Here is a 23,609-nt window from a genome sequence, read left to right on the forward strand (position 1 = left end):
TTAAAAAACATCAATTAAAAGAATGAGAATCAAAATTAAAATGAAAAAATAATTTTATATTTAATTAACGGGTGAAATAAAAAAAATCAATTTTCATAAAAGTATAAAAAATAAAAAAAAATAAGAATCAAAGTTGACATACAAAAATAAAAACAATGTTGTAATTAAAGGGTTAAATTGAAAAGAATAATAACTTTTACAAAATGGCTAAGAGAAAAATAAAAAAATCAAAACTATGAGGACCAAATTTGAAAACACAATACAATCAATTTGAATTGAAGGATAAAATTAAAAGTCACTAAAACTCTCACAAAATGACCAAGAATAAAAATTAGAAATCCAAAGAATGAGGATCACATTAGAGAATATAATATTTGGTGAATTGTGATTGAATAATAAATAAAACTTTTATAAAAGGGTCAAGATCAAAAATTAAAAATAAAAAAAATAACGACTGAAGTTGAAATGTCAACAATCAAGAGAATCAAGCTGTAATTTTTTGGGAGGAGAGAAGAAGGGAAAAAAAAGGACCATCAACGGAGACATGCATCGTACCAACGGAAAGAGAACATACCGAAGCTTCTAACAAAATGTCAAAAGGGCATTTTTAAACACTGAGAGACGTCGCGCCCTTCAGGTAGTCCACACTCACCCATCTTTTTTATTATTTATTTATCCAAATATAGAATTTTCTTTGAGCTGACTTTGTAATTACAAAAAAAATCATTGTAAAAAGCCAAAAATATCCCTTGATCCCACGTTTAAAAACATTTATTTTAAAGGTATTTTAATATTTTTATCGTGCATTTTAATTGTTTATTATATTTTATAGTTATGTGAATATCAAAGTGTCTATTAGCTTCAATTATAATAGCAAAATAAAATCATTGTGAAAATATAAAAAATATCCCTTGACACCAAGTTTGAATTTTTTACTTTCAATGATATTTTGATCGTTTTACTATACAATTAAATTAAAAAATAATTATATATCTCCATTCTATTTGATAATAACAAATAAATACAATTAAATTAAAAAATAATTATATATCTCCATTCTATTTTCACCGCAATTTTACTCCAATCAATGTATTTCCACCAACACAAACCACGAATCAAGAAATGCAACCCTCCCTTTGGAGGGGAAAGTTATACGTACTTGTTGATGAAAACTTCTCATAGAAATAAATAAAATCTCTACGATTCAATGTAATCTCCGACTTGAATAATTAATGCGTCAAAAAGAGTAATGTTTCGTTACATGCATTACTCCATCGAAAATAAAAATACATGTCGCATTTTTTTTATAATCAAATCATGTTACATTATCATTTCCAATCATGTAGAGAAGGGATAGTAATAATTCACTTATAATCCTTAATATCTGTGTCGCAACTATATCTATACAACAATTCGAAACTTAAGAAATATATTATGGTTGTGAATTGAGTTATATAATTTATTTTAATTTATTTTTTAAAATAATATTTTGATCTTATGATTAGATTTGCGAGTTTTGGTATTTTAACCTTGTTAAATCAGGTTGTTTTTTTTTTAGTTTTTTTAAGAGGTTAATTATCTCATTCTAATGACTTGAGTCATATGTCTTTCAAAATTGGATTTTTGTATTGGGTTGTTCTCGTTTCATGATCTGAGTCGCGAGTTTGACAAGTTAACTCAATTGACTCAATTGTTTTTTAATTGACTTTTTTTTTCTCAATTTCATCAATTAATATCGTGTTTGATTGGGAATTAAGCTTCATGATTTGTTTTGGTGTACTTTATATTAAGTTATCTCAGCCTCATGACTCGAGAATAGTGCTTAATGGGCTAACTCAGGTTGACTTGGCTCTTTTTTTGTGTCATTTTTTAATTTCAATTTTTATAAATTTTATTGTTCAACATTGGGTTCAATATGTTTAATTAGGAATTGAGCTTCATAATTTGTTTTTTATGTGGTTATCTCAGTCTCATGACTAGAGTCGTGGATTCGGCAAGTTAACCCTAGTTAAATCATGTCATTTTTTTTATTTTCTTTCTATGAAGTTAACTTAGTCTTTTGACCCGAGTTATGAGTTTAGCGGATTGACTTAGGTTATTTTTATGACGTCAACCCGTGTTAACTTTTCAAACCTATAACCCTTGCTAGTGACTAAACTAGAAGTACCACATCTGGAAAGCTATTATTTTAAAACTTGGCTCAACGCATCAAACACTGCCCTTAAATGTGGTGTTCGGCGATCGGAAGGCGTCGCACGCGCCTCCTAAAAGTCGTTGACCCCCCGCGCACAACAATAACCTTTTCTTTTTTTAATTCATTCTATGCAAATACTAAATTGACCCTAATCCCACACAATATTAACAAAAAAAACATAACAAAAAGACTAGAAAACCTCTTAATCTTCGTTATTAATGTGCCAAGAAAAAGTACAAATTAAAAACGCCCCTGCCCATATTGTCAAGAAAATTCAACTTTTAAGGGTATTTTAAATATTATATTGTACAAATTAAAGATTAAAAGACTCATTAGGGTCTATCAGCAACCAACTTTTGGTGACCGGGAAGAAATGGGTCTATCAGCAATATTATTACTGAGACGAACTCTTAGGGTCTCATCTGGACATAGGACCGCAAATTATTAAAACCTTCATGGCCAGTTTTACGAATTACAATTTCAATTCAGATGAGAAATTTAATTGATGGCACGAAAAAAAATGATAGTAACTTGAATCTTTGAGATGAGTTTTATGGGGGGGAGGAAGTGTTAGTCCAATTTGTTTGTGGTTCAAGAAACTATATCCACAAAACTCCTGATATAAATTCTGAATTTAAAAGGAGAAAAAAAAAGAATATAGACATTCTTATCACCTCACCTAAACAAAGATATACGGTTTCAGGGCGGAGCTGAAATTATATAATAAAAAGGATTAAAACTCAAAATATAATTTATTATTAGAAAATTTATCTATTTAAAATAAAAATATATTATATTATCCTATATTTAAACATTAAAAATATAAAGCCCGCCTCCCCCTGGTCCGCCCCTGCATGACGTATTACCTTGCATGAAATTCCACGTTAAAAATAACCATTTTTTCACTGCATAAAAAAAAGGTCCACTCCCCCTCCTGGAGCGTCCTTACACCTCCCATGACTCCCTATATGTAGTGTTCTGCCCCCCTCACCTCACCTCACAAGTCACAACCTCCCAGTCTCTTCTCCCCCACTTCAAGTCACAGCAAACAACGCCACTCTAGAGACAAAATGGCACAGATGTGGCTCCTTTGGTGGCCAAAAACCACCACCAAGATTGGTGCTGGTGGTGTTGATACCACTGCCACCACTAAGGCCACCAACAGTAAGATAGTCGAAGAGATTGGTAGTACCCAAACTTGTTTTTGTGGGTGTCTAACAAAGCTTTTGAAGAAGCTAAGGAAGAGAGGGAGAGTGCTACGCACTGCCACTGCAAGTAGACAATCTTCATTCCAGTGCCGGTATGATCCATTGAGTTATTCTCTCAACTTCGATACAAGTGGGTGTGGAAGCATGTTAGATGACGAAGATTACTACCAGTTTTGTGCTTTCACTTCAAGGTTTGTGGCCAACCCATCAAGAAGCAGTACATCTTCTTCTTCTTCTTCTTCTTCAAGAATACTAGTGGCCACTTCTCACTAGCTAGAATATAAATTACTACTAGTATTAAGTCCCAAGTTTTGTTGTCTTGTTTTAATTTCTCTTAGTTTAGAAAGTTAATGTATCGATCTTAGGTTATGGTTGCTTGTAACGGGCATAATTATTTGTACATTTAATGGATGATAAAACCCATAGTTTTAGTCTTTTAGGTAGAGAGAAAGAGAGAGAGAGTTAATTATTTATCCATATGGAGAAACAGAGGAGCTTCAAATGAGGTATGGGCTTCATTGTACTTCAAAATAAAAAAAAAAGTTAATTTTTTTTTAATCTTCCAGCCATAGCATTACCACCCATCACATGGACTTGATAACTTATTAATTCAGAGTTTAGTTTTTTTAAAAGTTAATTTGGTTAAATTTAAAAGTTAATTGGATACGGATCAACTTACGATTTAATTAATTATTTGGTGTTGACTAAACTTAGATGGTTAACTCCAAGGAATTATTTTTATAATTTTTGTTTAAAACAATGGCATTTTGGTATATAGATCATGCCGATTAACAAAACTATGAGTCAAATCAGACCTCGTGCCAGAATAAATAACCATGCTCTGATCCCTTGTCTGAGAGAGAGTTTATTTATTTATTTATTTATTTATTTATTAAGGGGCGTGGTGCGAACATGTGCAAGGTGAGCTGCCAGCTCCAAAGTAAAATTATAAAGAACATCGATGTACATATGAACTTGTCTATATGGGAGACAAAATCCCATAATGAATGGCAGGCACAGGCACAACGATGAGTTTGCATAATTAATTAAAGAAAGTATACATGCTATGCTACTCATGTTAGAAGAGACTTAGATCCGTTGCATTTGACCGAAGTTGTTTTTGTTTTCAAAGTTTCTAACTAAACAATCTTTATTTTTCATGTTATGATGTGATTGTATTTGTTTTATCAAAAAAAAAAATGAATAAAAAAGGAAAGTTTTAGCTAAATAATTTTTTTTTTCTTACTTGATTTAAACCATTGAGATTCTTAGGGATATTTATTTTATTTACTTCAAGTTTTTGTTTTAAAAAATCATCACGTTAATATAATAGACATGTTACGTTAAAAAAATAATAAGAAATGCATAACTAAAAAGAATTTTTTTTACTAAAAAAAAAACACATTTTCTCTATAGTTTGAATTCTTAGAAATATTTATTTTAATCATCACACGGCAATAACAATAACAACAACCCTCTTCTATTTAGCGGGCGTATTAACTAGTACAGTTTAAGGGAGATACTATGTTTAAATGTTAAATGATGGATATATGAGCCAAGAACAACGAGAAATAATGTATGAATCACTTTTACATCGTCGCAATCCAACCGATTTTTTTCAACGGGGTGAGGAGGAAAAACCCTTAGATTTGGAAGCACGTTTGACAGAGGCAGCAATACCAGCGAGGAACACTGTATATTTCATTTTATCTTGCAATAACTTTACACAAGATGTCCTAAATGATCCTATATATGCTAGTTCATCGCTTGTTGAGTCATGCCTACAAAAATTCGAGCATTTAACTGGAGAGCCTGCATCAAAGAATAATGATGTTCCATATTTCAATCCGATACTTAACTATGGTTCTTGGTCACTCACAGGATGATCTGATAGAGTTCCCTCAGAAGATATGTCCTCTACATCAGGATGTTTGATCGGAGAAAGATCTGACTCGGTCTTGCTAGAGTCGCCACTATCAGGTTGGTCCAGTCTCTTCTCTGGAATGCACTGCACCTGAGGGGGCGACCTTTCTGTGTCCATAGGTTCTTCCAAAGCACCTAGTGGATCTGAAATTCCAACTTGGTCAGGAGATTTTGGCAATGGTACTTTACTTTCATGGAGGCTCGCGCTTGTTGCACCAGAACCAGAGGATAAATGAGGGCCTGGAGCAACACAGGATGCTACCAATTGAAGAACTTCAGGGGAGGGGGACAATCCCATGGTAGTTTTCTTCTGTATGTTTAAATAAGCAGATGAAGTCAACGAATTCATCTTGTGTAAACTGGGAAGAGGCAGGTTAAAGTCAGATTCATTCCATGGGCCCGAAGTTTCATGAACTAATGGTGGGACCTGTGGGATAGAGGTCGAAGCAACATTACTGCCATGGATGCTATTTCTAAAATCCTGGCTACTTCCCCCAATATCTAGTGGGAACTGCCTGAACATATGTGACCTCCGCTTCTTTTTCTTCCTCAAAATCCTTCTTGGATCCTTTGGTTGGGAGGGAGGTGGACCGGGTACAATAAAAGGAGGAATAGTTGGCTGATTTTCTCCATATAGCACACGAACTGATTGAGCTATTGCTGATACAGTGGGTGGCAGGTCAGGAATAGCTGGTTTGACAGGAGGAGCACTTACAGCTTCCCGAAGCCAATGAGGCAGCTTGTTCGACGAACTGCTTCCAACTACTTCTTTGCCCTTTGAATGGAATGGATTCAACACTTTATTTGGGTCCAAGAACAATGCTGAACTGCTTAATTCGCCACTTCCCACATTGTTATGGGAATCGTGCAATATATGTAATGATCTATCTAGAAGGCTAGGTGATTTCCCATACTTCATGGTATTGTATTCCTCTTCTCTTCGCTGTAAATCAAAGTTGCTTGAGGAATTCAATCCAAGAGTTGCCAAGGTGCTTGCTCCAAAAGAATTGAGCAGAAATGGTTTTTCAGAGGAAACATGTGATGGTCCCACTGAAGAATCTCCAACAAAACTTACCCGCAACTCATCCGAATTCCAAGTTGGAATTGGTCCAAAATGCTCATTCTGCAAACTAAATTGATCCAGCGGCTCAAGATGTGGTAGGCTAGAAGACAGATCACCAAAACCCAATTTCATGTCCGTCAGATGTGACTGAAACTTTGACGGGGTAACGAGTCTGCTTCCATGCAAAGCCCGTGTCATCATTCCCTCAGGAATGCTTGGGAACAAGGATGATTTGGAGGACTTTGTTGGCTTCATCATCTTTGGCAATGGAAAGGCAGACCCATCCAAGAACTTGAATTGTTCCTCCTCCCACCTAGCTGCTAAATCTTCTGAAGTTTTGTACTTCGAGAATTTTAACCTGGGGTCTCTAAGAATGGCATCCCAATTACCCCTTCCATATCTCCGAACACCAACCCAAAGGAAATCAAGTTCATCCTCAGACCAAACATCTATTTTTGATTTCTTTCTATACAAGCTACTTGATCCAGAGCCAGTCCTCATCATTATGTTCTCAAGCACCTTTCTGTGGTTTTCAGGAAATGATGAAAAAGCAGATGGCATCTGACCCAAACCCAGTGTCGGAGGAACCTCCCTCTCTAACTGATTATATCTTGTTGCATCTTGAGGGGGAAATTTCAAATTGGGCAACAATGGCATTGCTGGAAGGTCTCGAGTAGAGTCGTTAACAGCTTCAAGTCTTCTCCCCAGTGACAAGCTTGGTAATAAGTCATGGTTACTAGGCATGCTCTTGGAAGGAAGTGGAAATCTGGACAACAAATTCTCATCAAAAGGAAAGTTTGGCAGTGACATCTTTTCCTGGAAAACAGCAAAACTAGAACTGGAACCTTCCAAGTGATCAGAATCCTTCCCTTGTGATATAGGTGGACACTGCAAAAGTAATGATAAAATAAATAACAAAAATAGGGCATTGCAATAAATAAATAAATAAATGCAGCATTGCAATCACATGCATACATAGAGTTCTATTTAGAAGTTAACAAAGTTGACGAACAAAGAGAGAGAGAGAGAGAGAGTGTACCGGACTAAACGAGTGCCAACCATCTGCAAAGTTATTTTTAAGACGCGGTTGCAAAATCTCAGCTGATGCATCTAGCAATTTTGGCTTGTCTGATGTAGGCTCCTGATGTTTTATATCCATCTCAATTGAAGTTTCAGAGCAAGGAGGTAGACTAAATGGAAACTCTGGTCCAGGCACTGGCTTGCTTTGTTGACCCTTTGATCTTGAAGAGCTTTTGTGCAACAAATCCAATTGATTAGCATTGGGAGCACAGAGTCCCAGAACAGGTAACTGATTGTTGGAAGAAAGCAAGTTTTTATTGCCTCTGCCGTGATTTTGGGGAATTGGAAGGATAGTGTCAGAGGAGGGGTGTCCAAGAGAGTTCATAGAAAGATCCAGATGACTGCTCAATTTATGATTAGATAGGTGGCCCAACTTTATGGTTGCATCGGCATTTCTCTTTGTTGCATCTTGCTGACTGAACTCGTCATCCTCCAAGTTAATTACAAACGCCTTCTCTCTGCCTTGTTGAGCAAACTCCATGGCCCGATCCCTGTCTATTTCGTTGGTGGGAGGGCAATGAAGAACCAACTCACGTACAGGAAGCCCCTCATTAGGACGAAATACTTCAATTGCATTCCGCTGAGCAAGGCGTTCTTTTTGTCTAGAGCGAAGCTTAGTGCTGTTCAAAGAAAAGTAAATTGAAATAACAATGTCAAATAGTTAAGTCTAAATCATATTTCCCATCAAGTTTGCCCAAGTAGCATGACATTTTCCACATGTTTCAGGAATATGAAGTCAGATGATTTTATTTTATCTTTTATTTTTTGATCCGGAAGATCTCAGAATAATCTTTAACCTGGGTCCAATTCAACCCCATACCAATCCTTCATTACAGCAATTAGATTTCTATTTTTATTTAGTTCTTGTGTTGAGAACTTTGGGTTACCTGGGGGAAGAAATTTAACTTACTATTTTGCCTTTAGAGCTCTTCCAGCTGGTGTATATTCCCGCTCAGGCTCTGCTTCAGGCTCCTGGTCCTCTTCACCACCACTCTGCATTTAAAGTTGAAGTTGACAACCGAAACTATGAAAAACCATTATCAAAAAGTAAAAGAAGAGAATAACTATGACAACAAATGAATTGTGCTTGGTGGAAAACAAGAAAGGTTACATTTTTGAGAGATCCACTGAAGCATTGAAAAGATAAGTAGCAAGTGAATCAAAAGTAGTCCAGTAAATAAAAAACATTTATGAACTTAGTTTTCATCAAAACTAAAACATTTATGTAAAATAAAATCTCAATCCATGCAGCTTCAAGCTGAATGCACTAGAAATATGATGAGAAGGAAGAAAAAAGAAAGACATTTGAAAGGAGAGACAAAGAGAGTAAACTGGAGCAAAGAAAATGAAACTGAACTGGGGCTTGCAGTGAACATCAAAGACCAAAATGGCAGCCAAGGTTAAATTCTCACTGCAAGAGGCCAGCATGACAATCTTAAGCAAAAAACACAGAAATAAGAAGCAGCCATTCTACCAATCTCCATAGTTTCAGACCATTTCCATTTTTTGGAGATTTATAATGAATGCCTTCCTATGAAATATTGAGAGTGGAGTGGGGATTTGGTTAGTTTGGAATACTAATCCGGAAGGGATATAATAACCCAGACATGTATTAACACTAAAGAAAAAGGAAAAGGACAAGGACAAGGGAAAAGCTAAATCAGCCTGTAGCCCAATAAAAAATCACGTGGGATGTAAAGACCATACTGGTTCAATCTTCAGACGCAACATAATAGACCAGCTTTGTATTGATAAACCTCGGAAGCAAATGAAGTACCTCATTCAAAGTTTCATTTGGATGCGGGGCATAAGCTTCCCTGTATGAGACAGCTTTCCTCAAGCGTTTCCCTCGACCAAGAGCAGCTTCCTCCTCGTTTTGATACTTCTCCCATCTAAAACCCAGCAAAACATACAACTTAAATAAGCATTCCTGTGAAATAAGTTTCACCGAACAGAATATGTGAGGAATTGTAATGTTATATTGTGAATTATTTGAATTATGCATGTGGTTGATATGGAATGGGGAGAAAGAAGACACAAATATTAACGTATTGGAGAGAAATTATGTTCAAATGTTGCATTTCAATGAAAGAGATAATCCTGGGAGGACAAATCAGAATTGGGAATTTGCATTTATTGTTTTTCTGGTTAAGAGACGTAAGAGGAAGGTATGAAGTGAGAAAGGTGATGAAAAGGAATTAAGAGAAAGAGATAACTCCTCAACACCAAGACTAATGGGGTGTTTGAGAGTGTGGCAACAATTATTTTTCAAAGTGTTTTTCATTTAGAAGCGCATCAAAATAATATTTTTTTTATTCTTTAAAAATCATTTTTGAAATCAGCATATTAAAACGATTCAAAAATATATAAAAATAATAGTTGTAAGGAAAAAAAATCAAAATTTGGTGAAAAGCGGGTTGCACCGCAACCCTAAACACCCTTTAAGACAAATTTTCATATAATTTTGTTCCTTCAAAAGAATCACAATTCTTTGTAGACTCCGAACCATGTAAACAAAATAAAAATACATCCCTGGAACACATTAAATGAGAAATAATTTAAACTTCAATCAAACAGCACCGAAATGCTACACTTATAAACTGTTGAGAAGAATGAGGTAAATTCTACTGTTGAAAAAGTAAATTCTATTATAACACACTTGGAATTTGGCCCATCAAGGAAACTTGACTCTATTACACTTCTAAAACAAAAATCAAAACAATAAAATAACTATGATAAAAAGAGAGAAATTGCCAAATTACTATTAGGCACTTTTTAATGTAAAGGAATTCAAAATTGGATGGGTGCCCATAATTTAATTGAGTTCTACAACAAAAGGCAGTATAATAAGGTCAAACAAGATCAAATCCGTTCACTGTACAAATAGAAATTCTTAGAACACAACTACTTAAGGTGTCACAAAAACTACTTAAGGTATCGCAAAATCAGCTGAAACAAAAAAATGTGAAATTGCTTCAATTCTTAAGAAGATGCTATGTGATAACAAAGCCTGTATCAGTTCAGGATAACAGCACCACACATTAACAACTGGTACATTTACCCATAAAAATATTAGATTGGAATGAACTCTCACTTTGGAACTATGAATGAGTAACAAGTCAAGATCAAGAATCAGCAAATAATCAGTTCATAGCCTTGATCAATATGGGAACTAACCAAGGGATGACAAAAGGCATTTGAATTTCCCACCATCTACCAATTGACCAAATGAATTGATTTAATACTGTTTCATTAAAATAAACCCAATCAAGAACCTGAATTCAACAGTTTTAACTAGTCTTTTGATCAAAGAAATTGAGAAACAGGCTGATGGGTTCCAGAAAATGTTCATCGCATGGCATGGATAGATAAGCAGTTGAGTGATAAAATAATAATAAAATGAGCATGTTTATAATTATCACATTTTTATCAAATCCTGGGTACATAGATCAATCTTGGTGAAACAGTACGTTTGCCAACCAAATCTATTCATTTTTTCACGTATTATAGAATAAAATTTAGACAGCGTGAGCACAGGTAAATTTCCTTACCTTAAACGCAAAAGCCTGTCCCATTCATTTTCTTCAGTAACATTTACCACATTGTCCTCTTTCCTTTCAGGATTTTGTCCGCAGGTATCATCAACCACAACTAGTGATTCAGCTCCCCCTTGCTCTTCTGTTGTTTCATCATTCCATTCCAAGGACTGCTTAGAACAATGCAGAGACGTTATTTAATTGAAACCAACAGTAAACATGATTTTGTTTGGGGTATTCCTCTGTAGAATTAATCATTACAAATGCAACATTCTGGGAAAGGAAAAAAAAAATAAAGTTGCAACCAAAAAAGGCAAGAATAAAACAAAACAAAGAATATATTCAGAAACATTTTGAAACCGAAAGAAAGTCTCATCAAATAGCTATTTTAAAGAAGAAAAATTTAGGAGGCTAAAAAAACAGGAACAAGGAAAGTTTAAATAAAACCAAGCAAAACTAAGAAAAGAACTAAATACTGACTCCTACGGGCCATTCTCTCCCACATAACTTGGTCATATCATTTCATCATATTTGAGTCAAGATGCAACAAACAGTTGCAACAGATAAAATAAGGTCTGGAAAATAAGATTGCTAGTTTCTACAAGGACAGCCAAACTTTTAGACGAAGTAATTGTGAAAGACCCACCAATAAAATGAAATGTATTAAACAGAAACTACACTGAATCAAATGCCAACAATACATAGAGTCCTGCTATAATTAAATCCTAAAATTGGGTGAAAAAATACACCATTCAGTCATGAAGAGTGGTTATCCAGTTTGACATGCAAGCAACAGGGATTAAGGCAGCCAGTTAAATTTCAAATAGGTTGACTTCATTGATCCCATTGCAGTGATGATCACTGGCAATTGTGGTGGTGAGTGAAGTCCAGCTATAAACTAAAAACCATTTTCAACCATTTGTAACATTAGAACATAGCCCAGAGCATCTAACTCAACAAATTCAAATTTAAATAAACTGCAGTTTAGAGAGATGCACCAAGGCGCAAGGAAATGGTATTTCTACCAAAGATTCTGATGAAGCAGAAGCACATATTCCAGTGAAATAAAGTAACAACACTCACCTTTACTGAGCCAAGCATTTCATTCTCAAAATCTCCTTCAGCAGCATCAGTTGATGCAGACTGGAGGTTTGTGCGGTCAAGTAACTTTGATATAGCATTTTCATCCCACACAATCTTGTTGCCACCATCTGTACATTTATCTTGGTACACATCCCCAAGGCCACCACTCCTCTTCCTCTGCTTCTGCTCCAGATCTACTATTGTGTCATCTTTATCTTTGTTGATATTATTGTCACTATTATCTTTTCCATTCATGCTAGAAGATTCACTAAAAAGCTCTTCTGTTCCCCATCGTAGAATATCTTCCACTTCCTTCTGAGACCCAGACTTGTTGACAAAGAGCTGATCAAGCATTAGTTTTTTTTTAGCAAGTTGCAAGATGCGCTCTTCAACACTGGCACGAACAACAAGCCTGTACACCAGAAGTCTTTTGGATTGCCCAATTCGATGTGCTCGATTCATAGCTTGGATATCAGCATGTGGGTTGAAATCAGAATCATAAATAATGACAGTGTCTGCGGTTGCTAAATTGATTCCAAGGCCACAAGAGCGCGTTGATAACAAGAAGACAAATCGACTTTTGTCTTGGTTAAAACGTGCAATTGCTGTCTGGCGATCCGAGACTGATACAGAACCATCCACCCTTTCATATGTTTTAGGGCCAAACTCTATGGTCAAATAATCCTCAAGGATATCAAGAAGCTTGGTCATTTGTGAAAAAATCAGAACTCTATGACCTTCCTTGTATAAGATCTTGAGCATGGAATGCAGCAAAGTCAACTTGGCCGAAGCTTTTATTCGCATTTCATGAAGAAATTCTAGTGACCCAGAATCAGGCTCGGTACCTGGTATGAGATATGGATGATTGCAAATTTTTCTCAGCTGCATCACAATGTTTAGCATCGATTGTTGTGCAACTCCTTTCCCAATATTCCGTAACATTTGATAATTCTTCGTTAGCATTGCTCGGTAATATTCAGCTTGGATAGAAGACAACTCAACAGGAACCATCCGTTCTGTCTTGGGGGGGATATTTTGCATAGCATCCTTTTTAAGCCTTCGAAGCATGTGTGGTGCAACAAGTTTCTTCAATTCTTCGACCTTTTCAGCTGTTGTGAGATCATTAAATTTCTCCTCAAAGGAAGTTAGAGAAGGAAATGATGCTGGCTGTAAGAAATTGAGCAAATTATACATCTCGCCAATGTTATTCTGAAGAGGGGTACCAGTCAAAAGAACACGGTGTTGGAAAGAGAACGTGTTGAGCAAGCTGAACAGCTTACTCCCTGAATTCTTAAGTCTATGGCCCTCATCAACCACAAGAACTTCCCAAGGAACTCCACGCAAATAAGTGGAATCCGCAAGAACCATTTCGTAAGTGGTTAAAAGAACATTAAATTTGTAGGAAGTGGTTTTCTTGTTCATCTTATTGGGATCACTAGCATGCCATTCATACAGGCGAATCATGGCCCTTGCTTTTGCACACCCATGGTACTCTACAACATTTAAGTTGGGAGCCCACAGTGCAAACTCAGAGAACCAGTTAGGCATTGTTGAAAGTGGAACCAAGACCAAGCACGGGAGAGAAGCTTTGAACTCAAAATACAAAGATGAAAGGAAAGCACAAGCAGATACTGTTTTCCCCAGCCCCATCTCATCAGCAAGTATTACATTTTTGGATTTATGCCAACACTTACGCAACCAATTCAATGCCTCAAGCTGGTGAGGAAACAAGGAACCTCCTTTTAGTTCCTCCGGTTGCTCCATCAGAGTAGCAATTTCATTTTGCAGACCATCACGCCTCCCTTTTTGTAGATCATCCCTCGCAGAATCTTTTTCCAATGTCTGGCGCTCAAACTGACTGAACTGATTGATTAGATGAACTGATTTTTTAAGAACAGGATCATCCAGACTTTCCCAAGTGCATTCATCATATGGAAGACCGGTCCATTTTACAAAAGCTTCACGGCTGCCATCCTCAGAAGCACGGAGAGCAATTACTCGCTGGGGCTGCTTCCACTTTTCCTCACAGATATTTATCAAAGCTGTTCCATACTTAGCCTTATAATTTTCTAGTTTTCTCTTTGCAAGAGCTTTCAGCTGGGATTCTGAGATCCAACTGTTATGTATATGAGACCTCCCTACCCACTTAACTAGGAATTCATATGATGTTGTGTCTTTGTGAGCACATGCTAGCTCTTCCATGGCAGGCTCCGGGACTTTATTTTCACAACTAGAAGTTTTGATTTTCATATCTTCTTCTTTTGTGTCCTTGGTTTCAGGAGAGACATGCATTTCACAAACTTCAGAAATTTGATCTGCATCTGAGTTTTTCAAACAAAAATCAGTAGTTTCTTCAATCACCGGATTTTCATGTCTTTTCACCATTACTTCTGTTGTTACTGCAGATTCATCTTGATCCTTACCACTAATGCCTCCAGAACCTGAATCTTTTCCATCTTTCCCCAGTAAATCCTTGCTGTTCCCTCCTTTATAGTCTTTGCTAGCAGATCTTCTGTATACACGTATTGTATCCACTCTAATGTCATTCTTCACACTTTCATCCTTCTCAGAACTTTCAATAACACCAGGATGACCCTCAACATGATTTTCAGCAACCCCGAGATCTGAATATGTGTCACCAGCGGCTTTTTCCTCCAAGTGTCCATTTTCAGTCTCTGATATAAGCAATTCATCAGAAGGCCGGTCATTTTTTGAAATCAGAGATGTACAGCATGACAAGCTTGCATTTTCACCTTCAATCCGACACCCCAATACCCGATCAACCTGTAATGTGGATATATTCTATTGTATAAATTCAAATATTACAAGCAGAAAGCATTTTAGGTCTAAGATATTAATAGAAGAAAGCCTACAAATTTTCTGAAAATAGCTGATTCACCTGCTGAAGTTCGGTCATGACAATATCCTCACATTTCTGGGTTTCATCCACATGAACCTCTGCTTTATACGACTCTTCTAATGGTTGTGCAACTTCCACAGGATTCTTCTGATGAAACGAATATTTTTAATCATAATAATCATAACACCAAAGATATGCACAGGAACAGTAATCAGTGACAATGCCAAGAGAAACAGTACTGAGAATGACATGAGAAACAGTAATGACATGAAGAAGATGGCAATGATTGTAAGATATTGAACTTGAGTGTGTAGGGGGTATCTGGTTGGGCAGATTGCATGGTTTATCGGTTTTGCTAGTGTGAAGCCTAAGCATCCAAGATAGGCAGACGGTAAGTGTTGTATTTGCACATGATGATGGAGAGAAATAATCTGCCCACAGTAGATGGTGCCAGTAGGAACACCACAACAAACTATAGCACCAGCTTGCACATAACATCAGCACAAAATACTGCAAAGCTAGACAGATGGAAGTGGTATATTGTCACAGTGCTAAGAACCAAAGAAGAGTGAAAATTTAGAGTAGCAAGAACCAATAACATGGGGCAAGCACAAAATGGCTTAAGGTACTGGAGCATAGTCATAGTTACCAATCATTATTGGTACTATCTACCATAGTATTGTATGCTTGAGGAGAAATATCGAGAGTATCTCCTTGGAAGATGAAATATCCACATAATCTATTACAGGAAAATGAAAAATCATAATAGAATAAAGATACCTCGTCCTTTTTCTGCAATTCTATGTTCTTGACTTCAACATCTTCTGTTGGCAAAAGTAACGAAACTTCATGATTAATGGTTTTCCGTTTCTGGTTCAATTTACTAGTTCCAGAACTTGCATTATTGGCTTTGGGTCTATATTTTATGGAGGTGCGCTTTCCCTTGTTGGTCCTGGGCTTCTTAACACTGTCCACACTATTGCCTTCAAGCTTTCTTTTCCTGTTCTCGGAGGCTGCACCAATTGCAAGAACAATTTTCTTTCTTGGAGATCCATTATCACAAGCCAAGACATGCTTCTCACCAGAACCTTCATTATTTGGCTTGGATTCAGTAAGTTTAGAATGAGAAAAGAGTTCATCAGCAAGGGAAATTGTTTTCTTCCCTGCAGTTGACTCTTTTGGAGATGCATCACATTTCTTTTCATCATCAATGTTCACATGCAATGAAGTACCATCTACAGAACTAACAGCAGATGGATCACATGACTTGGTGCTACATAATACATCTGAGGACGAATCTGGTTCCTTTTCAATGGGTTTGGATCCAACAGTTAGAGTCGATTTCCCCTTGCTGGAAGACCTTCGCTTGGAGACAATGGAGCTTCCGAAAAGCGCAGATACTTTGTCAGTGCCAGATGACTTAAATCCAGTTCTAGAATTTGTAGTGATTATTTTTGTTCTTGCACGCTTTGAAATGGAACCCAGTGGGCTAATGGACTTCAGTGGGTCACTTTTTTGAGAGCACTTTGGGCATTGCCATTTCCCCATTGGAATGCGCTTCAGAAGACAAATAACAAAAAATTAAAAAAATAAGAGGGAATCAGTGATATCAACAAATAAGGCAGAAAGAAAAAAGAACAAAAAGAAAATATCAGCATGCAGCTTCAATACAATTGAAAATACCTTAAGAGGTGGATCAAGGCACTGTAGATGGTACACCCGGGGACAGCTATCACAGCACAACAAGTTGCCACCAAGATCACAGATTACACATTCATAGTAATACTGAAAGGCAAAGTTGAATAAAAGGCAACAAGGTGTTAGTGAATGCTAACACATAGCCAAGACACTCGACTCCAAATAGCAATAAAGATAAGTAGCTTGCTGAAACTACAAGGATTAACCACTGAAATAAGGTGTTAACATTAGGAACAACATAAATGAACTTTCTTGGCATGTGATTTCAACTTCAGATTTTGAATCCTAATGGTATTATTGAAAATATAACAAAAAAGAGAGAGATTGTGAACACCAGCTACACGCCTCTTCCATATAAAGAGATCAAAAAAACTTCCCATATTGTTCTCGCATATTATCCATGGTCAAAGTTACTCACTAAAACAACCAGATGGGAACCTTGCATCATATTCAAGTTTGAAAGGCCCCCAAGTTGGTAAAATTTATAATTCCAAGAAAGGCTAGAGGCAACTGAAAAGAGGATCCTTGGGTCATTATTCTGCTCAAAGACAGAAACTATGTTCAATTGGAGAAAAGACTATGCTAGGAAAGGTTGCTTTTTCTAATTACTTACTACCAGTTTTCTTAATTTTATTGGAATTGATGGGGGGGGGGGGGTGAACCTGAAACTTCTTTCATTTAAAAACTTAAAATTAAATTTTAATGGAAAGAATTCGTGATGTATCATGTAAATATTTTTCACACCAAGGGGGTCTTCCTGTCATGATTTGAAAAGAGCATTTTGAGGATCTTTGTTTTTCACCGCACATACTCTACAACCAAATTTAACCCTGATAGGGACATCCGAGATGTTTTTTTTTCAGTTTAGATATATGTTTAAGTGTTGTTTTCTTTTTCAAAATCCCATATCAGTAATATATATGTAATTTCAACCCGTGATGAAATAGTATTTGCAATTTCTCAAAGAAAAGAAAGAACTAACTCGAAAAAAATGCCCGGAGTTGAATCAAAATTTGAATGGAAGAAAGCCTGTTTCATAAAGGGAATTTGGTTCCAAACATATAGGACTTCAAACCCACATGAATGATTTTGTAAGACAAATTGGATCCATATGTTGAACATAAACAGCCATGCAACTGGGCATAGAAGAAGAAACCCGAAACATGTGACAAAAATAATACAATTAAAATGTGCTCCATAATTTATTGCTCACATAAAAGGTTTTATAGTTCAAAAAGATGAGACGTAAACTGCCTGTTCAATTAAAAATCAGAGCAAAATGTGTTCACAAACTATCTCTATCAAGAATTTATAATATACTTCTGAGCTGAAGAAACATCTATCTAACAGAAAGCTAAACAGAACAAAAGGATAACTCACCCCATCATTTCCTTTCTTCTTGGATGAAGATAGATCAGAACTTTGTTCACTCTTTGGCCGGCGTTTAGCAGCAGATGTATTCCTTGGAGATTCCAAGTTATCTTCTTTACCAGTAGAAACAACTCGTCCATACAGAATCTTTTTTCGTTTTCGCTTCAAGACCCAGTTTCTGCTAATCATTTTACTACTTGTTGAACTGTTATCCTTCATCTTTCAATCTTGTATTTTACATTTACCACAAGCGTGCCCACAAAGCATGCCATGCATCAGTGAGGAAGTTGCATCAAAGCTCCAAAAGAGAAATCTAAGCCACTACAAAACCCTCAGCATCCTGTTAAACATTTTAAAGGAGCTCCAATAAGAAAATAGCAACATTGAATAACAAATTAGAATGAACCACAGTGGTGACTAATTTTCATATTGCCTACAGGCTATGACAGCAATCTGCAGAGAAAAGTGTGAGGCATGATCAGTGCTCAATACAGTTAATCAGATCTTGTCAAATCCTCACAGAAGAAAAAAAAAAGTTAAAATTACATGATATCTCCAATGAAAGAAGCACAAGCAACAAGCACTATGGAAGGTTTTGAATTCAAATTGGCCAATCACTGTATTTATCCATGTCTGCTACATCAAAGAGCTTGGGTTATTAATTTCTCTCTGAGAAAGCCAAAACTCTGCACAAATAGGACAGGATATAATACCAGACCATCAAAAATTTAAGCCCTAAACAAGGTAACAATAGCAAGGGTTGCATCTTCTCACTAAACTAGCAGAATCAAGTCACGCAATTGAAAATTGAAAATCAGCATTTCACACTAAAGTGTAACCATGTACTTTACTTTCAGTAAAGTACAAGGCTCAAATTGCCGAAATGATCCAAAGGTAAGTGTTGCAACATCAACCCACCACCAGAATCAAAGCGCAACCAACCAAAACCAATGACTTGACTAATTACCAACCAACTATAAGTTCACCTAATAGAAGAAGAAGGACAGACATTTGCTCCATTTTTTAATGCCCGAATGTAATCGACATCAACAAACACCTGCAAGCAATACAGAAACCAAAAGCCAACCTCTCCTCTGCACTAGAAGAACACAGCCGAATCAAGCCACCACAAGCTCCGTAATGAAACCAACTAATTATTTGAACTTCAACAATCAAAACATGAAATGTCAAACAAAAGACCAAAAGGAGTGCCAAAATTGAAGAGTCCAAGCATAATGAAGTTAACCAAGCACATGCATTCACTCGCTCAAAACCCAGAACCCCATTTCATTAACTATTTGATGAAACCACATTCTTTTCAAAACTATGTACCAAATAACTACATATCACCAAACAATTCAGCACCAACCAATATAACAAGCACAAGAACTCCAAAATCAAGCAATATACGCATCAAAACTGCTAGGAAATTAGCTCACGCTGCATAATAACAAAACAACACATAGAATTAACCCAAAAACCAACTTCAATCAAAGAAATAAGTAGTACCCAGACAAGAAAACAAGCTCACCAATCTTTCTTGTGGATCAAAAACCAATCTTCACTGTCTAGAATCCTCAGAAATTGACAGGTTAAGCAAGATACAGACTATAGAAATAGAGAGGGATTAGGGCTTCGAAGTTAAGGAGAGAAAGATATAAGAGATACGAGAAAGAGAGAGACAAAGACGGGGGTGGGGGGGGGGGGGGGAAGGCAAAGACACAACACACAAAGACACGAGACTACAACAACAATAACATCAACACTAAAATAATAAAAAGCCCCCACCACCTCTTATATATAAACACACACGCACACAATCAATACATTTAGAGAGAGAGGTTTTTAATCTTTTTAGAGAGAATGATACGGTTTCGCCGGGGTCATAGGACGGGGTTCCACTCTGACATGGCAGCGCATGAGAGAGAGAGAGAGCGCTAGCCAAAGCCCGTCAAATTGCACCTACCCACTTATATATTGCCACGTCTCACCACCCGGGTTCATGTTCCCAAAATTTGTCCTCCCTTTCCTTTCTTTTCCTTTTTCTCCTCATTTGATCTTGCGCGTCTTTCTACACACTACTACAAGCTCTTACCCTCTCCTTGGTTGCATTACGTTTAATGGAAAGAAAATGCAGAGAGCGAGCGAGTAAATGGAGAGACACAAATATTCGTTGCTTTTTGCACAATGATTCACGGGCACGAGGCAACTAATCCTACAGTAACATGATTTTGTAGGGAACGGTTCTGGTGAAGTGTCCGATCCGACTATCTGCACATCTAGTTTTTTTTACCTGCTTTTAGACATCCTCTTGTGGTATTGTTCCTGTTACAATGTTTGCTTGTTTACACCATAGCTATAGCTATCAAAATATGTGATGGTAAATGGAGAAGTGCATGATTTTACTACAGTTGTCCAGTGCACGTGATTTCTCTTAATGGAACATGACATGACTATAATCTTGTGTGGAAATTGTAATTGAATGATTAATTTACCACGTCTATGCATTGGATGTTGTTTCTCTCAATGGAACAGGATTTTATCAGATCTTCAGTGGATTGAGATTCTTTGTGATTGATGAGCAGTTTTCAGATTGGAAAGTGACGCTTTTTTTTTCTAATATTGTTACAATGGTGCGTGCAAAGAATCTATTTTTGTGAATCTGGTAATGTAATTGCTCCTCTCTTTTTTTTAGAAGGTAACACCTCATTGATTATCATGGGAGATTATGAAGCTAATATGTAATGTCACATGAAATCCACAAGCATACTTTTCTGGTGTGTTTGTTTTTACGGTTTAACTCGCTTCTTAAAATATATTTCAAATTGTTTTTTTCTTGAAATGATATTAAATTGATATTTTTTATAGTTTAGATGTGCTAGTATTAAAAAATAACAAAAATATTATTTTATATATTTTCAATAATAAAATATTTTTAAAAAAATATCATGCACCATAGTATAGTATGAAAAACATTCTTCTAACACTTGACCATATCTAATACGCTATGTGAATTCATGAGTTTGTATTCTATCGAGTGCCACTGCGGTTGGTTATGAGAGATTGGTAACTATTATATAACCTCTCATCAAATTCACTTGCTAGCTTCCTCGATTCTATAGAACTCGGGAAGCTCATAACACTTGTTCAATAATCACAACAAAGAAATGCTAAGAATAATCAAATATGGTACATGTACATCTAGGATTAAGACTTAAAACTCATGCTGTCATGATTAAATTGTATTGCTATGTAAGTTTGCATGAATAAAAGTGAAATCCGCCTCTTTTATTGGAGCCAGAAATTATTCTTACTCAGAGCTATTAAATAAATATATAATTTTTTTAAGATTAATTATTAATTCATGTATATAAATTTTTAAACTTAACAGTAAAGTTTTAATTCAAATATAATATAAAATATTAAAAAATAAATTTGAAAGTACATAAAATTGAAGTGAAAGTAAAAATAAATTCACTATTAAAGTTACATCCTTCGATGTTTTGTGGAATATAATTCATCTATAATCAGATCAGAATTGATATTGTAACAACCCCTCAACCGAGATAAAATAACAATCTCATGTCAACTGGAAACACAAAGTAATTAAATTTTTTTCCTCTCTCAATTCCTCATTCCTTCACTTGATTCTTCCTTAGATTAATGTTTTATAAGTTGGACTTTGTAAGTTTAGAAGGTTATTCTCTTATTTTTTTTTTCTTGGATTGTTTTTTTATGTTTTTCCCTTACTTTTCTCTCTTTCTCTCTCACCTTTTCTTTTCTTTCTTTTTTTATACTGCTTCTGCCCAGTCGGCAACATATAGAAGAAAGGAGGAGCTGATTTGTTTTATTTTTTAATGGCAAATAATCATTTTACCCTTAATGAGTTGTTTTGCTTTTATTTCACGGTCCTTTTTTTTTTGTTAGAACTACCAAGATCCATTCATCCTAAAATTGTAACCATATTTTATTTAATATATTTTAAGATCCCTCATAAAATTTCAGCTCAATCTGATGATCGGATTGAAAATTACGCCCAATAACATAAAACTAGTCAAATTGTGGTTTTTCATCAAATTTCTCCTAAAAATCTGAAATTTTAACCTAAGCTAAAGCATCATATTAGAAGGCTACACGCAAATCTTCAGAATATTTTGATATCTCAATTATGAATTACGAATTTGTTTTTACATAAAACTAATAAAAAAAAATTGATAAAATCTTGACCTGGGCTATAGCTCACCCAAGCGTTTAACATGCCTCTGCCCTTGTTTTTTGTTATAGTTAAACATAGGTCAACCTGTGTTATTTTTTATTTTCCTTCTTAAATGAGTTTCGCGATGAAGTCATGAAAAAACTATATTAAAAAAATTATACTTTCTATGGACTTCACTCCTAGACGGAGATTTGTAGGCTTGAACATGGGCTTTATATTAGTGCTTCATTGTTCCTAAAAAATAAGTTTTTCATAGAACAAGAGATTCTTTTATACTTAAGTTAGCAAATGAAAAGGAAAAGATAATGCACAAGAGAAATATTGTGAAGAGCCAGGAAAAATGTGTATTGTATTTGAATCAATCAATCTAAGAACTTGTTCTATTTACCTTGTGACCCGAGATATTTATAGATCTTGGTTATGTCAGCTCACCTCATGATGTTGAGAGTTGCAAAATAATTGATTGGTGGAAATATTAATGTCCACCATTAGCTGAAGTGTTTAGCCTTACCATTGGTGGAGAGATTGGTGATTGTTAATGACACCTTGGTAGAAAATAATAATTAGGGAGAAAGGAGGTGGATGTTTTGCAAAAACATATGGTACGTGTTTGCACTTCTATCATTTGCTAGAAATATGTTGTCAACCATGTATAAAAATGTGTATCTATAAAGAATTTGTTAGTAAAGCATATAAAATTTTATGAGCATGGACGGTGCACAACGTCGCTTTATGAATCCTAAAAAAAGGTCCAATTGTGTATGTATTGGACAATTCACGTGCTGAGAAAAAGAGGGAGAAAATGTGTGAGAGGCTGAAAAGAAGAAACCTAGTCTTTTGGACCAATTTCTAGATGTTTGAGCTTGGTCAGAACATCTAAAAATAGTCTATTTCTTTCTTTTTTTTTTGGTGTGAGCCTTGCATGCGCTAAAGATAAAGAGTGGGTTGACATGTTATCTTGGGGCGGCATGTGCAAAGCACTCCTATCATTGATCTTCCAAGGTATAATTAGACTTGTCCCATCAATATCTTTATAATGATATTAAAAATGTCACAAATGAAGCTCCATCAAAGTTTATGTCAAGATTAGAGGATTTCTAATTCAAATTCTAAAATCAACTAAAGCATCATGATATTTCATTGTTCATTCATTGTTAACATAGACTCGATTTATCACGTATTCATTGTATAATAGGTTTTTTTTGCTTGCTATTTTTTACCGTTTTTATTTCTGGAGCATCTTCAATAAAAGATGTTATTTAGAAGAGTCAAATTAATAATATGGTTATTTGAATGGTGTAAATATAGCTTTTTTTACTTATCTGCACTTCAATGATAAAAAAAAAAATTAGAAAAGACAATTGTATTTTAATATAC

General features: G+C 35.6%; 2 protein-coding genes across 5 annotated transcripts; one reads left to right on the forward strand and one right to left on the reverse strand.

Moving 5' to 3' along the window:
• Positions 1–3,175: 3,175 nt before the first annotated feature.
• On the forward strand, positions 3,176–3,841 carry LOC18093998 (uncharacterized). Its single transcript, XM_006368148.3, has one exon. It carries the CDS (start codon positions 3,265–3,267, stop codon positions 3,673–3,675), a length of 411 nt encoding a protein of 136 aa, XP_006368210.3. The 5' UTR covers positions 3,176–3,264; the 3' UTR covers positions 3,676–3,841.
• Positions 3,842–4,925: 1,084 nt separating this feature from the next.
• On the reverse strand, positions 4,926–20,269 carry LOC18093999 (protein CHROMATIN REMODELING 4). 4 transcript variants are annotated; one of them, XM_052450489.1, is made up of 11 exons: positions 19,548–20,269; positions 18,026–18,469; positions 16,631–16,732; positions 15,728–16,504; positions 14,987–15,091; positions 12,088–14,871; positions 11,020–11,174; positions 9,246–9,360; positions 8,379–8,461; positions 7,428–8,088; positions 4,926–7,276 (listed from the first exon to the last, which is right to left on the reverse strand). In XM_052450489.1, exons 2-11 carry the CDS (start codon positions 18,233–18,235, stop codon positions 5,261–5,263), a joined length of 7,008 nt encoding a protein of 2,335 aa, XP_052306449.1. In that variant the 5' UTR covers positions 18,236–18,469; positions 19,548–20,269; the 3' UTR covers positions 4,926–5,260. The 4 variants fall into 4 exon arrangements, with proteins under 4 accessions (XP_052306449.1, XP_024444902.2, XP_024444906.2 ...); XM_024589134.2 differs by having other exon boundaries at positions 14,987–15,094; positions 18,026–18,356; positions 19,548–20,268; XM_024589138.2 differs by having other exon boundaries at positions 14,987–15,094; positions 19,548–20,268.
• Between the last annotated feature and the right edge of the window lie 3,340 nt (positions 20,270–23,609).

The sequence above is a fragment of the Populus trichocarpa genome, chromosome 1 (genome assembly GCF_000002775.5).
Source record: "Populus trichocarpa isolate Nisqually-1 chromosome 1, P.trichocarpa_v4.1, whole genome shotgun sequence".
Lineage (NCBI taxonomy): Eukaryota > Viridiplantae > Streptophyta > Magnoliopsida > Malpighiales > Salicaceae > Populus > Populus trichocarpa.

Bases quoted from the DNA above. Each gene is read 5' to 3' on its own strand.
- LOC18093998 (XM_006368148.3), top strand. From the start codon at position 3,265: ATGGCACAGATGTGGCTCCTTTGGTGGCCAAAAACCACCACCAAGATT.
- LOC18093999 (XM_024589134.2), bottom strand. From the start codon at position 18,235: ATGAAGGATAACAGTTCAACAAGTAGTAAAATGATTAGCAGAAACTGG. The intron at 16,505-16,630 runs GTATTTTCAATT...TGTCTTCTGAAG, and splicing joins GCCTTGATCCACCTCTTAAG to CGCATTCCAATGGGGAAATG. The intron at 9,361-11,019 runs GTAAGGAAATTT...GCTGGGTTTTAG, and splicing joins GACAGGCTTTTGCGTTTAAG to ATGGGAGAAGTATCAAAACG.